Source organism: Gobio gobio (assembly GCF_949357685.1).
Source record: "Gobio gobio genome assembly, chromosome: 2".
Classification (NCBI taxonomy): Eukaryota; Metazoa; Chordata; class Actinopteri; order Cypriniformes; family Gobionidae; genus Gobio; species Gobio gobio.
The window spans coordinates 38956858-38975740 of NC_137098.1; the positions used below are offsets into that span (position 1 = coordinate 38956858).

Sequence of the window (18883 nt, forward strand, 5' to 3'; positions counted from 1 at the left end):
CCCACTCTTACAGTACATATGAGGTGGTTTAAACAAGTGAAAGTACTGTAAATGTGTTCAAGTTAGCAATTAGGAGGCAGTGTACAAGAGAAGACCAAACTTCACTGGAAAAACACCATTACTCTCTCTCTATTTGCTTGTGCTACAGTAGTTTCAACAATCCAAATGATTCACATGCTAATTATAATGTGTATTTTTGTGGCTCTAGATGTGCGGAGGAAGACTATCTATGAGTATCACAGAGTGGAGCTGTTAAAGACCAAAATTACCAACAGTACAGCTGTAGAAATGATGCCGTTACCCAGTAAGCCATTGAACACTCACACACACACACACATAGGCTATACACATATTTAATCTTATTAACTACCATAAAAACATAAATATGAATTACCTTATAGCTAATAGAGGCTTATACTGTTGTGCTTCTATCTACAATATCAGATTTAATTTTAGACTGTTGTTGTCAAATGAGGTCATATGAAAATCCATTTCATTGTCCTGTTAGCCTTTTCGCTCTATTCTTCATTGATTCTTCGCTGATGTATTTTCTGTCTCTTTTTCTCTTTTGCAGCATGTCTTCAATTCACGAGCTGCACTTCTTGCATAGCATCACAGATTAACTTCAACTGCAGTTGGTGTCACCGGCTCAATAGGTGAGAAAACAAAGCGCTCTTCATCCGTCTCTCTTTCCATTATTCTAACTTCATTTTACTGGAATTAAAGATGCGGTTCTCAGACCGCTTGCCTTGAGGTTGTGCAATGAATGAGGGGAGTAATTTACATTTTATAAGTTCTGTCAGCAGTTGCTGAAACAGAAGCACTCTCAACACAGACATTCACAAGATGTGTGGAGATAACTCACCACTTCTAATTCAGCAGTCACAATGTTACAAGATTGCCTTTGTATAATAAATTGGCCTAAGACCATTAATGAAATCTCTCTTGCATCTTGCATTCTATTTTTCGAAGTAATATTGCTTCCAATGTGGCAGAGAATCTTTCATGCCACAACTTTTTTCCTTTAATGTGAGAAAGAGGGAAAATGAAGTTACATTCCTGCTGATTCATGCCCGGGCTCTCACCTCCCGAACCCAGACAGCTTTTCTCTGTAGATCACATACCAAAGAACAGACGAGACCGAGACACCCAACCTCCTTCTGCTTTATTTTCCTGGCAATCCTTCCATCTGTCTACTCTTTCAATCCCTCGCTCTTATTCTTAAGCACATACATACACACCCACACGCATGCATACACATACTCTGAGGGATTCAGGAATATAATATCCCAGTTGGTGTTTATTGTGAGATTTGGTTTTTGACTGACAAAGAGAGAAAAAGTCCAGTTCGCTTCTGTTTAAATTTTTCCCTTTATCAAGTGCATATGTGCTGCAAAAATTTTTTGAGCCGGAGCATTTCTAGAGCTATTTGTTATTCTATGAATCATTACATACTAGGAAACCTGCTTCTAGATCGGCTGGATTGCAAATGAAATGGGAACACTGAGTGTTGAATCTTCTCCTGGTAGACAATGGAGTCAATTCAGACTTCATCAATATGCATAACCATTTTTGTTTGGCTGAAGGTTATGGAAACAATGCAGAGTTAGATATTGCTGCGGTAATTAAAGTCAGTTTTTTTGGCTTGATAAAGGCTGTGTGTGTGTGTGTGTGTGTGTGTGTGTGTGTGTGAGAGAGAGAGAGAGAGAGAGAGAGAGAGAGAGAGAGAGAGAGCTGGCTAATGAGACAGTAAATGCAGGTAACTCAGTTGATTTAAGAAAATAACTGACAGTCTGGTCCTCCCAATGCAATTTATCAACAATTTACCCCTTGTCTTTGGAGAGAGCAGATGAAGTCTGATGCGGGCACACACACACACACACACACACACACACACACACACACACACACACACACACACACACACACACACACACACACACACACACACACACACACACAAAACAAGCTGTAATAGAACAGAATAGTGTCATACTGTAGCAGGGTGTTTCACCATAATATCTTTCATATTTTAAATAATCTGAAGTAATGAAATTACTTTAACAGAGTGTATTAGTAATAATTATGTGCATCAAAAACCTAGATTTGCATACTTGGAAAAGCATTCTTTCACCCTGAAGGTCAGATTATTACCGGAACTGAATAAATTTGAGCTGACTGCATTTACAGCCATTAACATGCAAATGAGATTATGAAAGGTTGGAGAAGTGCTGACGAAGGATGTGGCCGCCGCCATGGGCAACCTCAAATCCAGACAGATATATTTCACTTTAACTTGTCTTTCTTTCTTGATTCATCAGAGCTCGGGGTAAATACTGGAAAGGAAAAGGAAAGCATGGCAAAGCTATAAAAGTAAATTACCCAAAATGTTTTTTTTTTACTAAATAATTAAATCATTTGAAATCTAGTTTGTATATTTTGTACTTTGGTGAATTCTAAAGCTTTGTATTGTGTCAAACGTCAAGTTACTTTTTCCCTAGGGATTTAAGCATCACAACATCAAAATGTACTGAGTACTTTTAAAGAGTACCTTTGAGCATTCGATAACAGCAAAACAGTGAAAATAAGAGGAAATTAGCATATAAAATTAGATATCCAATATCAATATACACTCACCTAAAGGATTATTAGGAACACCTGTTCAATTTCTCATTAATGCAATTATCTAACCAACCAATCACATGGCAGTTGCTTCAATGCATTTAGGGTTGTGGTCCTGGTCAAGACAATCTCCTGAACTCCAAACTGAATGTCAGAATGGGAAAGAAAGGTGATTTAAGCAATTTTGAGCGTGGCATGGTTGTTGGTGCCAGACGGGGCCGGTCTGAGTATTTCACAATCTGCTCAGTTACTGGGATTTTCACGCACAACCATTTCTAGGGTTTACAAAGAATGGTGTGAAAAGGGAAAAACATCCAGTATGTGGCAGTCCTGTGGGCGAAAATGCCTTGTTGATGCTAGAGGTCAGAGGAGAATGGGCCGACTGATTCAAGCTGATAGAAGAGCAACTTTGACTGAAATAACCACTCGTTACAACCGAGGTATGCAGCAAAGCATTTGTGAAGCCACAACACGCACAACCTTGAGGCGGATGGGCTACAACAGCAGAAGACCCCACCGGGTACCACTCATCTCCACTACAAATAGGAAAAAGAGGCTACAATTTGCACGCTCATTGCGCGAATGAGAACATGGATCCATCATGCCTTGTTACCACTGTGCAGGCTGGTGGTGGTGGTGTAATGGTGTGGGGGATGTTTTCTTGGCACACTTTAGGCCCCTTAGTGGCAATTGGGCATCGTTTAAATGCCACGGCCTACCGGAGCATTGTTTCTGACCATGTCCATCCCTTTATGACCACCATGTACCCATCCTCTAATGGCTACTTCCAGCAGGATAATGCACCATGTCACAAAGCTCGAATCATTTCAAATTGGTTTCTTGAACATGACAATGAGTTCACTGTACTAAAATGGCCCCCACAGTCACCAGATCTCAACCCAATAGAGCATCTTTGGGATGTGGTGGAATGGGAGCTTCGTGCCCTGGATGTGCATCCCACAAATCTCCATTAACTACAAGATGCTATCCTATCAATGGGCCAACATTTCTAAAGAATGTTTTCAGCACCTTGTTGAATCAATGCCACGTAGAATTAAGGCAGTTCTGAAGGCGAAAGGGAGTCAAACACAGTATTAGTATGCTGTTCCTAATAATCCTTTAGGTGAGTGTACAATATAACAAAATATTATCAGTATAATAACTGATGATATACTAGTATTGTCTGTCTATCACCAGACCAAGCTCAATTTAAGATTGAACATTGGTCTGGGGAGTCTGCTCTGTATTTTCTACTGCACAAGAGGCGTGATCAACGAGCATAAATTAAATGACTCTGTACGCAACTGGATAGCCCTTCAACCAATCAGACCACAAGAGGCGTGATCAACGGGCAATGACCCATCGCTTCTCTATCCGTCATCGTGTTAAACCCGCCAATAGTGCGCCAGGTGGATAAGCCAGTCTGTGATTGGTTCCCACAAAAGTGTAACAGAAGCAGTAGAAATGAATGTACAGGTTTCCAGACTTAGTTGCAGGGCGAAATCTAATTGTCGGCAGATCAGGCTGGGTTTACCTAGTCTAATACTAGTATAATGTGCACCCATACTAGAGCATTTAATATGTTTTTGTATGACTCAACAAGTTGTTTTGGGTAAAAGTGTTGATGAATGAATTAATAAATGCGAAGGTTATAAAGAAGAAAAAAAGAATCTGCCACCACAAAAGAGCAACAAAATTACAATGTAAAACTAGCGGCGATGAAAGGGCCCTCGCACATGCACCGCCACCCGGTGGCCTCAGGAAAACAGTGAATAGTGGGCGACATGCATTTAAGAGGGGAAATATAGGAGAAATATGGCAAACTCACTTCAATGTGCCACACTTCCTTCTGCCAGCAGGTGGCGCTTTGACTGTAACTGAATATTGCCATGTAGATGTCCTTAGGTTAGGACTATTATCAAACGGGAAGTTTGGGGCAGATCGGACATTGTATGCCTGAGTTACAACAACTTCCTGTTTCGTGGCGTAAATCGCATACATTAGCACATAGCCACGTGTTGCAAGATTTAATGTGTTTCTAGCATGTTTGAGATTTCATGGCATATTTAAAAGTGTTTCTGGGAGTGAATTATAGTATAAAGCATGCCATTTCCTGTTGCCAGCAGGTGGCGCTATGACTAACTGAATATTGGCATGTAGATGTGTTTAGGTCAGGACTCTTATCAAACATGTGAAGTTTGGGGCAGTTCGGACATTGTATGCCTGACTTACAACAGCTTCCTGTTTCATGGCGAAACATCAGATTTTTTGAGGTCGCCACGGACACGCCCTTCAGGGAAAACTCAAGATCTTCACAATTTAACATTACCAAGGCCTTAAGATTAGACTGACCAAACATGATGTTGTTCTGGTTAAATCTCAATGAGGAGTTAATCACAGTGTAAAACATGGCCTTCCCTGTTGCCCGCAGGTGGCGCTATGACTGTCACTGAATATTGGCATGTAGATGTGTTCAGGCCAGGACTCTAATAAAACGTGAAGTTTGGGGCAGATCAGAAGTTGTATGTCCGAGTTACAACAACTTCCTGTTTCATGGCGAAACATGGAAATTTGTCAGGCCACCACGGACACGCCCTTCGGGGAAAACTCAAGATCTTCACAATTTAACATCGCTAAGGTTTTAAGATAGACTGACCAAATATGATGTTGTTCTGGTTAAATCTCTAGGAGGAGTTCGTTAAAGTACGACGTGTGGAAATGGAAAAAAACTGCAAAAATTTTGCAGAGAAAATTAAAAATATCTCACTTCCTGTTGGATTTTTAGATTTTGCACCCAGATTTTTTGTAGGTATTGGGCTGTTACATGTGTCACCGAATTTCATACTCGTACGTGAAACAGCACGAATGGTGCTTAATTGAAATTTTGTAGGTAGCGCTATCGAGCCATTTTGCCACGCTTCTGAAACCCATATCAGATCAAAATTTTCGCCACTTCTGACGCGTGTGCAAATTTTCTTGAGTTTTCGAGCATGTTTAGGCGCTAAAAAATTTGATTCATTTGGGAGAAGAAGAATAATAGGCTGAGCAAATACAATAGGGTCCTCACACCATCGGTGCTCGGGCCCTAAATATAAATGCCTCACAAGGCCAGCGGTTGTATTCAGTGCCACTTCTTTGGCTCATAGTGTGTGTGTGTGTGTGTGTGTGTGTGTGTGTGTGTGTGTGTGTGTGTGTGTGTATTTGTGTTCTAGTCAGTAGCTGCTCTTAGTAGAGCTCTGCTTCCTGTTCATGGGCCATGAAATCTCTAATCCAAAGATTCAGACACACACTATAGTGCCCCCATCCGACACTGGTCAAGGTGCTTCTTTTCAAAGAGCATGTCATGTGTTTAAAGCAGTGACTCCCACCCACACCATTACAAGAGCTGAGTAAAAAATGCTGTTCTAAGACACACAGTTTCCATAGACTGTCAGTTTATATTACATTATTGGATAGATTAAAGTATTTCTTCCATGTTTATTTAAATATCTTGTCCATTTATATCAACTCTTGTATAAAATCATTAGTTCTGAAACCACAAAAAAAGGATTCTTAGTTTTTTTTTTACAGTGACGAGCCATGACAAGCAAAATAAAAATGTCATACAACACGCACACATAAAACCAGTTGGTTTACCAACTGCACAGTGACTGGGAAGCAAATGTGTGTCTGACCCCAATATATCAGCAAGAAATAAGGAGAGAGCTGATATGAATGTGTATATGGTGAATGGTACTGAACTGAAAAGAGATAATATGTCCCAAAAAGATGAATGGAGAGTGGGGAATTGCTGAAAGATATGGAGTAAAGGTGACTGTATCTCATCATCAGGAATGCCAAGAAGCCAAGGCCCATTGTACGCCATTCTGTGTACAAGAAAAAGTGAAGGCAGGGGAGGAGGAAAAGAAACACTAGCTGTACTGCCTGATGCTGACTCTATAAGCCAGCATCTCTCAGTGATATACTGCTGTAGACAGTCCTCTGTATATTTCACTGTTTGAATTTCCTGTTCTGGAACACAGTGAACATTGAGTGTTTTTAACGGAAGTTTCATGGATGACTCGTAAATGAAGATTTACTCATCCTTTTGTTGGTTTAACCCCGTAAGAAGTATTTTTTCGTGGAACACACACTTATAGTGTTTCTTAGAAGAGTTGAAGATTTCATAGGATTTCCCTGCAGTGGCCACCGATGGGATCTATAAAAGATGGAGAGGATGTTTGCTTATTTATTGGCCATCTTTAAAATACTAATGACCATTTGTCATTTTTCATGTCAGGTGTTCCAGCGGCTTTGATCGCCATCGGCAGGACTGGGTGGATAACAGTTGCCCAGATGAGGTGTGTATGTGGATGTGTGTTGTTTTCTGTGCCTGCATGATGGATGAACTCGTCTGCCATTTCCAGAGTGAAAACGATACCCCATGCTATCTCTCTCTCTTTTTCTCTTTGTCTTTCTGTCTTTCTAAAATACTACTTGTACAGTGAAACCCACTAGTTTTTAGTAACATGTATGAAAATGGGTTTTAGCTTTTTGAGCTGTAAACATTTGATTGATTTATTTAGCTTTATTCGTTTGTATAGACTGGCATCTTTGGCTGTTGGAATTTGGATAAAAGGGCATGGATTGTGTGTGTGTGTGTGTGTGTGTTTATTTTGATTTGGTGTATTTTGATGGTCTACTTTAGACATTCTACTAACTATAAGTAACTTTGCAACTACATGTCAACTAACTTTCATTAGAGTATTAGTAGACTGTCTGCTTAATATCTGCTAACACGTTATTTTGATGTTCCCCCAACAGACATTCTGGTGACTATAAGTAACTTTGCAACTGCATGTCAACTTATTCTACTAACCCTAACCCTAACCTAACAGCCTACGAACAGTCTACTACAGTCTACTAATACTCTAATGAGAGTTATACCCTAAGTATACTTTGTTTTTTACATGGACGCGAGCATATGCTCACAGTCTAACACAGCCATTCAACGCATGCGCAGTTTTGAGCAATCTCTCACTACGAGTTACAACCCATGTAAAAAATAAATGTGCATGTGCGACCTGAGCGTACAATGTACATGTGGTTACAAAAATCCGGCCGCGTACAGTATGTGTGTACTCTTCTGATGCCGAAATACGCGCCACACATGCTGATCCTCGCATACGCGTATAAAGTGAAGTATACTTTGGGCTTTAGTTCACAGGTAGTTGCAAAGTTACTTATAGTTTGTAGAATGCCTAAAGTTAACCATCGAAATAAAATGTAATTTTTATAACATCATTTTTTATTAATTGCACTTAATGAACATGTTAAATTGATAGCCCTAGTTTTTAGATAGTACAATATTGCCATATTTAATGTTACAGCACCAAAATGTATACCTGTATGTATCATAACTAAACCCATACTATAGATTTTCAGATAATTTCACCTGTCTTTCATTTGCAGACAAAGGATAACACTTGTGACATCTTCAGCAATACCAATCATACTCTACTGACCACTGCGTCAGCTGATAAGATGACTACAAGGAACAGGGGGACTACTGAGGATCACTCTACTCGAGCCCCATTGCACATGCCGACCAGCACACCAACAGAAGGTACTGTCATATCTGAATACCACTTCGATTGAAATATGGATCATGAAACTGATGTTACAATCCTCTGACGACAGGAAACCAACGGGTCAATGATCTAAACCATTAGTTACAAGTGACTGCTCATGGTAAGAATGCAGCAGGATAATGTTAAGAGGGCACCAATGGATTCTACATAAATCAATAGACACGGAAAAAGAAAGGCTTATTTGTGCTTTATGAGTCTAGGGAAAATCAATTCCTGGAGAAGAAGCGTTATGTGCTGAAGAACATTTAGAATGTAGCTGAAGGGGTTTGCTCATAAATGGCGTTCAATAGATAATCATGATGTTCATTCTCCTCCAGCGGCACACAAGAATCTCTCTTCAAATAAACACTGTCACTTACAATGAAGATACACCCTCATCCATATACCAGTTAATTGTTATAAAACCTTGACGGCATACTGTGTGCTTTCTGTTTTTCTTTGTGATAGGCACAAATACATTACCAGTAAACAGCACAGCATAAATTATCATTCTCATCTGTGAATTATGAATACACTTATAAATATTTAAAATGTAGAGGAGCAATAGCTGTACTTAAACTTTACAAGTCAACATGAAAAAGTTATTTTTCTATTAATTTATTATTCTAATCATTACTTGGGCACTGAGCAGTTGAGCTGTCAATGTAACACTTATCCAAATATGTCCGGGGACAAGTATTTTTTCTGTTTGTACTGAAAGCAAAAATACCGTCTCATGCCAATAAGAAAATATTTTAGGTTTAATGCACATTTATGAGGAGCAGGACTTTATGAGGGCCAGTGAAATTTCACTGTGGGTGGAGCTATATAGGAAGCTGTAAAAGATGATGTTGGTGTTTGATGTCTTAAATGAAAGGCAGGCTAGTGATTATGAATACTTGCTCTCTTCGCACAAGTCAGTGGCACTGCCGTTCTTTGTTTTTACAGGCAGGGAAAGATCTGGCTACAAAGATTACATTAGTCCCTCCCAGGGTTGCCAGGAGTTCACTTAAAGTGATTAAATACAGTACATGAAACAATCTGTTCCTCATTAACAGTTTCTCAGAATGCGCAATAAGACAGTGAGTTATGAGGTTATTGAAAAGGGTATATAACTCTTGTTTAGACGCTCTTTTTTTCATCCCTCACTCATTACTGAATGGTTATTTCACTAACTGCCTGCTTACGTTATTATGACAACAAAATTAAAAAGCGGAGAGATCTATATTAAATAATCAAGAAATTCATGCTGCATCTAAAGTACATTTACTATAAAACTGTGAAGTCATACAGGTTTGGAACGACATGAGGGTGAGTAAATGACCCAAAAAATTGTTTTGAGGGGTGAGAACTATCCCTTTAAGGAACCTTAAATGTAATTTAGCTGCCATTACTTAACTTAATGTAAAGTTGAATCAGTTGTGTTAAATAATATTTTTGCCCTGAATCATGTCTATTAATTTATATGTTAACAGCATGAATCACATTTTAGGTTAAAATTTTTCATCTAAAATAAACTTTGTTCTCTCTCTCCATCTCTGACCCTGATCTGTGGGTGAAGTATCGCAGTTAATCAGGTGATGCATGTATGTTAATGAAAAGCTTTGATGCAACATGATGTGAACGAAAAGCTTTATATCTTGCTATAATGCCACTGGCTACAGCAGGATACTACAGCAGCATCAGGTCCCTCAGCATCAGCAGTATTTGTGCTACTTTATTCATTTCGGTTTCAGTTCTCGTCAGAATTGCCTACAGCAGATGTTGTCCTGTCTGTCTCAGACAGAATCTTTTCAGATCACCAGAAAGTGTATTCAAAAATCATGGAGTGGATTGCTCCTTTTCATTACAAATTTTAACTTGCTCTCCAATCACAAACATATCCTCCAGTCTCGTTGAAATGATCCTCACACACATGTGCGACCCATTTACAGTTGTTTATTAGATGTAAGTTTGTTTTTAGGGTCTATGATTTTACAATTGAGAGAAACTTTCTAGATGTAAAATTAGCTTTATTTTTGTACTAATTTTTTCTCTCCCTTCTGTCTCTTTTCTCATCTATTTTTATAGATGACACCAAGATTGCACTACATCTCAAAGACAATGGAGGTACGATCTTATCGTTGCTGTTGTGTATGTGGTTTCAAAGTGCGTCTGTGAACTACACAGCAACACGCTGCATCACTCTGATCTCACTTTTCTGACAAATAACATCCACATTTCCTGCTCATGTACAAATAAGGTCATAGTCTGTGTGTGTGTGTGTGTGTGTGTGTGTGTGTGTGTGTGTGTGTGTGTGTGTCTGTGTGTGTGTGTGTGTGTGTGTGTGTGTGTGTGTGTGTGTGTGTGTGTGTGTGTGTGTGTGTGTGTGTGTGTGTGTGTGTGTGTGTGTGTGTGTGTGTGTGTGTGTGTGTGTGTGTGTGTGTGTGTGTGTGTGTGTGTGTGTGTGTGTGTGTGTGTGTGTGTGTGTGTGTGTGTGTGTGTGTGTGTGTGTGTGTGTGTGTGTGTGTGTGTGTGTGTGGTTCAGGTAAACCCTGTTATGGGAACAAAATGTCCCCACATTCTTTTGGTCCCCATGAGGAAAACATCTTGGAAAATGATTCAGTTTTTTTTAAATATAAAAATGCAGAACGTTTTCAGTGACTTTTAGCTTTAGGGGATAGAATTTGTACGGTATAAAAATCATTATGTCAATGGAATGTGCCCATAAAACATGAAAACTCAACATATTCTCTCTCTCTCTCTCTCTCTCTCTCTCTCTCTCTCTCTCTCTCTCTCTCTCTCTCTCTCTCTCTCTCTCTCTCTCTCTCTCTCTCTCTCTCTCTCTCTCTCTCTCTCTCTCTCTCTCTCTCTCTCTCTCATTCTCTCATCCTCACTCCTTTTCATCTCTCCCCTTCTGTATTCCCAGAATTCTGTTAGTATGATTCATGTCATGTGTTTTTAATTTGGAGCAAGCTCAATATTTCTTTACCAGTCGGAAACGGCAGTCAGGGCTTCAACATTTCATCAGTAAAGCATGAAAACAGCACATGCTGCCAATGAAAACATGTAGCCAGGAGAAAGCACTATCTAACCTAATGCAGAATAATATGAATGTTGTAATTCCTGAAAAAGTGTGCATTAGCAATAGACCATTCAAGATACATATTGAATAGTATATGAAAGTGTATTTTTATGTAATTTATAACTTATTAAAAATAAAACAATGTTTATTAATATTTATTAGCATTTATTAACAATTAACCTTTTTTTGAACAGGGACAATGGACAGTCAATGTATGAAATAGAAATCTAAATTTTATCTACAGTCCCTCTGTCAAAAATAATATAGAAATCTGATTGTGCAAGGCCATCTTGACACAATAAAAAAAGAAATTGAAAGATGTATTTGATTGAGGACAGGTGTGGTTCAGTTGCTAGCTGTCTGTGTATGTCAATTATTCATGACATCATGTCCTCTCCAGCCCACATAATGTTTTCTCGATAATCTACAATAGCTAGTCACTGCACTTCTGCTACTACAGTCAGTTGTTAATGTATAGAATTAAAATAACATTCACCTTCATGCAAAAAAAATATAATATAATTATATAATAAAATCTTCATGCTAAAAATCCCACTTGTCTCTCAAGAACAGCAGTCTCTTGGGAATATCTTAAAGGGTTAGTTCACCCAAAAATGAAAATTCTGTCATTAATTACTTACCCTCATGTCGTTCGACACCCGTAAGACCTCCGTTCATCTTCGGAACACAAATGAAGATATTTTAGCTGAAATCCGATGGCTCGGAAAGGCCTCCATTGGCACAATGCACTTTTCTAAAGTACTAAAGACGTCATTACAATCCATCTCACTACAGTGCAGGTTCTACAATAACTTTATAAAGCGGCGAGAATAGTTTCTGTGCGCAAAAAAACCCTAAATAACGACTTATATAGTGATGACCGATTTCAAAATAATGCATCATGAAGCTTCGAAGCGTTATGAATCAACGAGTCGAATCATGATTCGGATCGCGTGTCAAACTGCTGAAATACGTGACTTTGGCGATCCAAACCGCTGAATCGACTCACTGATTCATAACGCTTCGAAGCTTCATGATGCATTATTTTGAAATCGGTCATCACTTTATAAGTCGTTATTTAGGTTTTTTTTGCGCACAAAAACTATTCTCGCCGCTTTATAAAGTTATTGTAGAACCTGCACTGTAGTGAGATGGATTGTAATGACGTCTTTAGAACCTTTTATAGGTCTTGAGAGTGTAAAGTGCATTGTGCCAATGGAGGCCTTTCCGAGCCATCGGATTTCAGCTAAAATATCTTCATTTGTGTTCCGAAGATGAACGGAGGTCTTACGGGTGTCGAACGACATGAGGGTAAGTAATTAATGACAGAATTTTCATTTTTGGGTGAACTAACCCTTTAAGAAAAGACCTCTTGAAATTGTGTCCTTTTGTGACTGGAGGGGTGCTAATCTTACCATCTCCTTACACTGAAATGAAGGTGAATCTGGAATATTTTCTTAGGGGGAGATTTGGAGCTTGGGATCTGTGCCAATTACACTAGTCGAGCCAAGGCTTTGATTTTAAAACTGATTTCAACAAAATGTCTCCATTAGCACTGCCGGCACTAAAGGAAAATGTCTCGATATGATTCAGATCCACTGAAGTCTAAAATGCTATTTGAAGGTAAAGAGTGATGACTCATGAGTGACAAAACATTTGAGGGACCCACAAGTGTCACAGTTTTCTGTATTTTGTTTCAGTATGACAGTCATCAAGCCAGGCTGTTTTTAGCTGCCAAGCTTCAGTCCCCCTCTTATCGAAAATAAATTACTTCCTATGCCTAAGTGGGCATGGGCACTTTTGGCTGTAATGAATAACAACAGAAACCTTGCCTCATTATTAGTTCTTCCCTGTAAGGTCTGTCAATCATTCTGGTGCCTTTTGGCTTAAAGAACTGTATAATACACTTTATATTTGCCTCTTTTTTTGATAGAGAAAAATTATATACTTTTTACTTTTTCAGTCGCTCATTTATCAGACATTTCTGGACCTAAGGAAATGAGTTCACATATTGACATAACAGATACAGAGCCAAAGCATTACATATACATTTCCAGGAGCAGCAATGAAAAAATACATTGAAATATAACAATGTAGCATAAAGTTATTGACAAAAAGAAGAGCAATGACACTTAGTCAAGATACAGTATGTGCAGAGATGTTTTCACTGATCATGGAGCCACAGATATATTAAATGAAAGATAAAGTGGAGTTGGAAATATTTTTTAGGTCCGAAATGGACAAAAAAACTGTTGAAAAATTCATCAAAATATCTTCTTTTGTAGGTTTCATGTAACCTAATGTAGTCAGGTTAATCTGCTTGTATTGAGTATTTGATATTTGAATAAAATAAGTTAATTTAGATCTCACTACATAGATATACAGTTTATATGATTTACATTTAGATAAAGCAGATCCAACTGACATCTGTACATTTATAATCGACAGTGTAAGAAAAAGAATGAGGTTTTCCTAACCATTTGGTTGTCTCAAAGACACAGAGTCTGCTCAGCAGGTTTTTATAGGGGCCTGGCTGTAGTGCAAAAACACAAGAACTGCAGACCACAGTAAATCTTTCTCACTGGGGCCGGTTGAAAATGTCCAAAATACAAAATTAAGATTTACGACTTTGTCTCTCTTCCATCATTAATCTTTTTATCTGCATGTTGGACAGAAACACAAGCCACAGAAACCCAAAGACGCAAACAAGCATAAATTAGTTGTGGGAGACAGTGCTCTCTTCTGTTCAAAAGAAGAACTACAAGATTCAACCTTTTACTGGTTTTTGAGGAAGAGATTGTTGAGGGGAAAAAAGAGCCTGCACTCTTGATTCATTCTCACTGAGAATATTACAAGCAGTTGTGTGTGTACAAAGACAGACTGATTCGTTCTGACAGTATGAGTGAACTGGAATGCATCAGTGTTAAATACAGTATAATGTGTGTTTCAGCTGCTGCAGCAAAAAGCACCGCAGAGAACAGCACTCACCCTATGCACATGGGGCTGATTCTTGGGATGCTCCTGCTTCTGCTCGTGATGGTGGCCGTCGTCCTGGTGACAGTTTATGTATACCACCACCCGAGCTCTGCTGCGGGACTCTTCTTCATTGAGGTGAGAGTGTGTAGGTTTTAGTTAAAGAAATAGTTCACCTAAAAAAGAAATGGAAAAATGTCTAGCTTCCTTTCTTCCGTGGAACACAAAAGGTGAATTTGTAAAGTGTGCTGGTCTTTATTTTCCATGCACTTACAATCAATTGTTACCAAAGCTTTCAAGCTCTTCACAGTATTTCTGTGAATCGAATCAACTTACTCACTAAAAACCCTGCTGAAAAATCCAGCATAAACTAGCATGTTGGTCCAGGCTGGTTAGAGCTGGTAAAGTGCTGGTCTAACCAGGAACCAAAACATACCTTATGATGGTGACCAGCAATGCTGGATCTTTTCAACAGGAAGGAACACTTTTATGGTACTTTTGCACTTTTGAAAGCTTCAGTCCTCATTCATTATAGTTAAAAATGTATTGTTTGCTCTGCAAAGGCAAGAAAGTCTGCAGAGGTCTGGAATGACATGAGGGTGAGCAAATGATGACAGCATTTTGTGTTTTTTGTACCATTTTGTGTGGCATATTAAAGGGATAGTTCACCCAAAAATGAAAATTAGCCCATAATTTACTCACCCTCAAGTCATCCAAGGTGTATATGACATTCTTCTTTCAGACGAATAAGATTGGAGTTATATTACAAAAGTCCAGGCTAATCCAAGCATTAGAATTTGATTCATAGTTGCTCTGTTTTTGAAGTCCATAAAAAGTGCATCTGTCCGTCAAATAACATGCTCCATGCGGCTCCGGGATGTTAATAAAGGCCTTCTGAAGCAAATCAACGCGTTTGTGTAAGAAAAATATCCATATTTAAAACTTTATCAAGTAAACTTTCGGCCGACCGCCTTCCGTGGAAAATTGTTGAATGTTGAAAGTGAAACTCAAGATGCGTACGTGAATTCATGACGAGCGGACCTGGTCGCGTTAGTCTTTCGATCGGCAGGGGAACTTTCAACAATTTTGAAGGCGGAAGGAAGGCGGTCGGCCGAAAGTTTACTTGATAAAGTTTTAAATATGGATATTTTTCTTACACAAACGCATCGATTTGCTTCAGAAAGCCTTTATTAACACCCCGGAGCCGCGTGGAGCACGTTATTTGATGGGCAGATGCACTTTTTATGAACTTCAAAAACAGAGCAACTATGAATCCAATTCTAATGCTTGGATTAGCCTGGACTTTTGTAATATAACTCAGATTTTATTTGTCTGACAGAAGAATGTCATATACACCTAGGATGACTTGAGGGTGAGTAAATTATGGGCTAATTTTCATTTTTGGGTGAACAATCCCTTTAAGGCAAAAAGGCATGCAGAGATTTAATAACTGCAAACTGTAAAGTCAGGAATGTTTGTTGGCTTAAAAAAAATTATGCAAATGTTAATACAAGGAGAACTATCTAGTAGAATATGTATTTATTGACTTTGATGGGGAGTGCATTTAAAGATATATATTTTATCAATATCAAAATTCCTACATTTACAGAGACGTCCCAGCCGATGGCCAGCGATGAAATTTCGCCGAGGTTCTGGTCATCCAGCATACGCAGAGGTAGAGCCTATAGGTCAAGAAAAAGAAGGCTTTATTGAATCAGAGCAGTGCTGAGATTTGACCTTTGACTTCTTAAGTCACACACAGCCCAGCAACTTTCTTGATGTCTAGCTACAAATCCACACATCTCAAATCATAAAGCTCCACCAACCCCTGTGAACACTGAGGAAACTGAAAACAGTGAGGGTGTGGTGTTTGAATGGAAGAGGCATCCACAAAACAAATGCTTGGATCCAGCTTTTAACACCTGAAACAAAACAATCTATATTCAGAGGAAGCTTCTGCTCGGTTCCTGTCACGACGTGGGGAGCAGCTCTGGAAACCTTGAATGTACTGGATGAGGCTTTGACCTTTCACCCTCGAAATCGCCATTGAACTGAAGGCAGTTACGTTTGATTTTCTGATTTGATGTGCCTCTCAGAGCTCTTTCTTGTCATGATAGTTTCGGAACGGCACATTCATTATACAGACCTTTATATATCTTCAAATGGGTTTTGTAGGGTTTTTAGGTTTGTTTTTTGGCATATTCACTTATGATTTTATCTCATTGATTTGAACTGAATTTTTGGAATACGTTGGATGACTTCAGTTATAGATACTGTGTCTCTTCCTCTTGTTTGGATACAATTAGAAAATGTTCTGTGAACAAATGTGTCAACAGTATTGATTAACATTTTTCATCCATATTCCAACCATTTAGGACATTTTGCACATATCCACTTAACGCACATATATTGCTTAAGTTTAATTTTTCCTCGACTTATGTTACTAATGCATATTTACAAGACTGGCGCTTGTGAGATTGCGTGCGTGTGCATCTTTGTTTTGATTTTGTTGTTGTTTTTGTCATAATATCCCGGTACACAATTGTCCCTTACACACATCATAGTTGAAATCGAGGATTTGGACCGATTTGCAATTGAAAGGCAAGACAGGAGGAGGTATCTACTGACAGCTGTCAGTCCTTAGCTCGACAGAGACATTTGTTATGTTGTTATATAATATTTGATATAGAGCTCTCGTACTGCTGTCAAGATCATCTCAAAGATTAGGAGCAGTGGAGTTGAGAACTGCAATAATGAATTCATTTTGACGTCAAGAATGTGATTTATTACTCACAACACATTACAACCTTGTATTATGAACGTTCAGTATGTTCTAAATCTTTTCCATTGTGTTCAGTAATAATGGGGATTTTGCTTTTGAAGGTTTACAATGTTTATCCTTATAAAACTGAATTAATTGTGGCACATTATATTACCTTCTCCTTTAAAAATGTATCCTAAAGACATTTAGAGTATTGTGACCAAAGAACTGTCATTACACAAACCGAATATAAAGAAAACAATTGGAAAATATTTCCCTAATACTGCACAACTTGTTGAGATGGACAGTAGTAGAGATTTTTGTCTTCTGTTTGATTATTTCATTTTCAGCAAATCTATGCATTGGGACAGTTCCTGAAAGTTTATCTTCTTTTTTATGTCTGTTAGGCGTTTTTAATAATGCATGCAAGGGATATATATATTTGTCTCTTTTTTTATCCTCATAACAGGGTGGCTCACCAAAAATCAAGGTCTAAATTCTATTTTTATCAACTTTCTTCACTGGAAGACCTGATTATTTTCAGCAAATTTAACGCGTGCGTGTGTGTGTGTGTGTGTGTGTGTGTGTGAGAGAGAGAGAGAGAGAGAGAGAGACATTGCATCTGAATGTATATGAGTGCACACTAAATGTGAGGTCTGTAGTGGATGTTTATTTTGTAAAATAATCTCAAACAAAATGTTTGTTGAATGAGATCAGTTTTCTGTTCAGCAGTGATGTCTGCTATCAGAATTTGAGGAAACAAACATTTTAGTGACCTGCATTTTTGATAATCATAATCGTCATGTTGTGCCACACATTGAGAGACAGTGAAATACACAATGCTGTAATCTGTGTACTCTTGTGTTACTACTGTCAATTTGATTACATAATAAAAATTTGATTAAATAATAAAGTTGTTTAAACTGACAACTTAGCCTCATGCATCTGGTCGTCAAATGATTTAGCCTACTCTCCATTCCTGATTCTGTTTCAAATCTATTTTTAAAGTTGTCACCCACTGAAAATTCATGGCCCCCAGAATATTTTGTTTTATAAATATAGGAACATGCAATACATCAAAAGAAAGAACTGAGACTATTAAAAAAAATAATAATTAAAAAAAATCACCTATTATTACCAATATTAAAATAATTTACATTTTGAACAACAATCTGAGAAAATCGTGTTTTTTTTATTTAAAAAACGACAATGTGCATATGCAATGCTTTATCACTTGTTTCTGCTGAATATGAATATTTGTATATTTATATATGAATAATGAATAACATCATACCCTCGGCCGGCTGGCACAGCCACTGATCTATATACATTTTTATATAGATCAGTGGCTGTGCCAGCCCGCTGAGGGTATGATGATGTCATCAAAAGTGGTAATCCAGGTCGAATGTTCAGTGAAAAAGTCATCCCTTACATCCCAAAAACACAAACAGTTCTCATTAACAACTCAATAGCACGAGCACGACAGTCCAACTAATGAACATATTACAATTATGACAAGATTAGAGGGTTATATCAATCACAAAAAGAGGAACCAAAGGAAACAAACATATATTAGGAGTATAATTATCTTACTTTTCGGACACACTTTGGGAGCTGACGCTTGAAACAGACAGTGTGGAAGTTTAGACACTCCAGGCTTATAGGGTGTGGAAATGAATGGGTATTTATCATCGCTGATGTAAACGACCATATGATTGCAAATGGACAAACAAGCGAACATGACACACGAGCATATTCTAGCAAAAGCCAGCATAATTAGTTGAAACAAAACAAAATCAATGTTACTCGCCTATCGAGAAGAAATAAAGCAAACTTGAGTTCTCTCCAGCGCTG

General features: G+C 38.3%; 1 protein-coding gene across 1 annotated transcript in view; it reads left to right on the forward strand.

Annotated features, from left to right (window-relative positions):
• plxdc2b (plexin domain containing 2b) overlaps positions 1 to 17972 on the forward strand; it is a 61851-nt gene extending 43879 nt beyond the window's left edge. Inside the window, exons 8-14 of the mRNA XM_079846199.1 lie at positions 209 to 304; positions 575 to 656; positions 6902 to 6962; positions 8074 to 8227; positions 10302 to 10340; positions 14246 to 14406; positions 15878 to 17972. Coding sequence (XP_079702325.1) covers positions 209 to 304; positions 575 to 656; positions 6902 to 6962; positions 8074 to 8227; positions 10302 to 10340; positions 14246 to 14406; positions 15878 to 15997 — 713 coding nt within the window. The 3' untranslated portion in view covers positions 15998 to 17972. The remainder of the gene's footprint in view (positions 1 to 208; positions 305 to 574; positions 657 to 6901; positions 6963 to 8073; positions 8228 to 10301; positions 10341 to 14245; positions 14407 to 15877) is intronic.
• Positions 17973 to 18883: the final 911 nt, after the last annotated feature.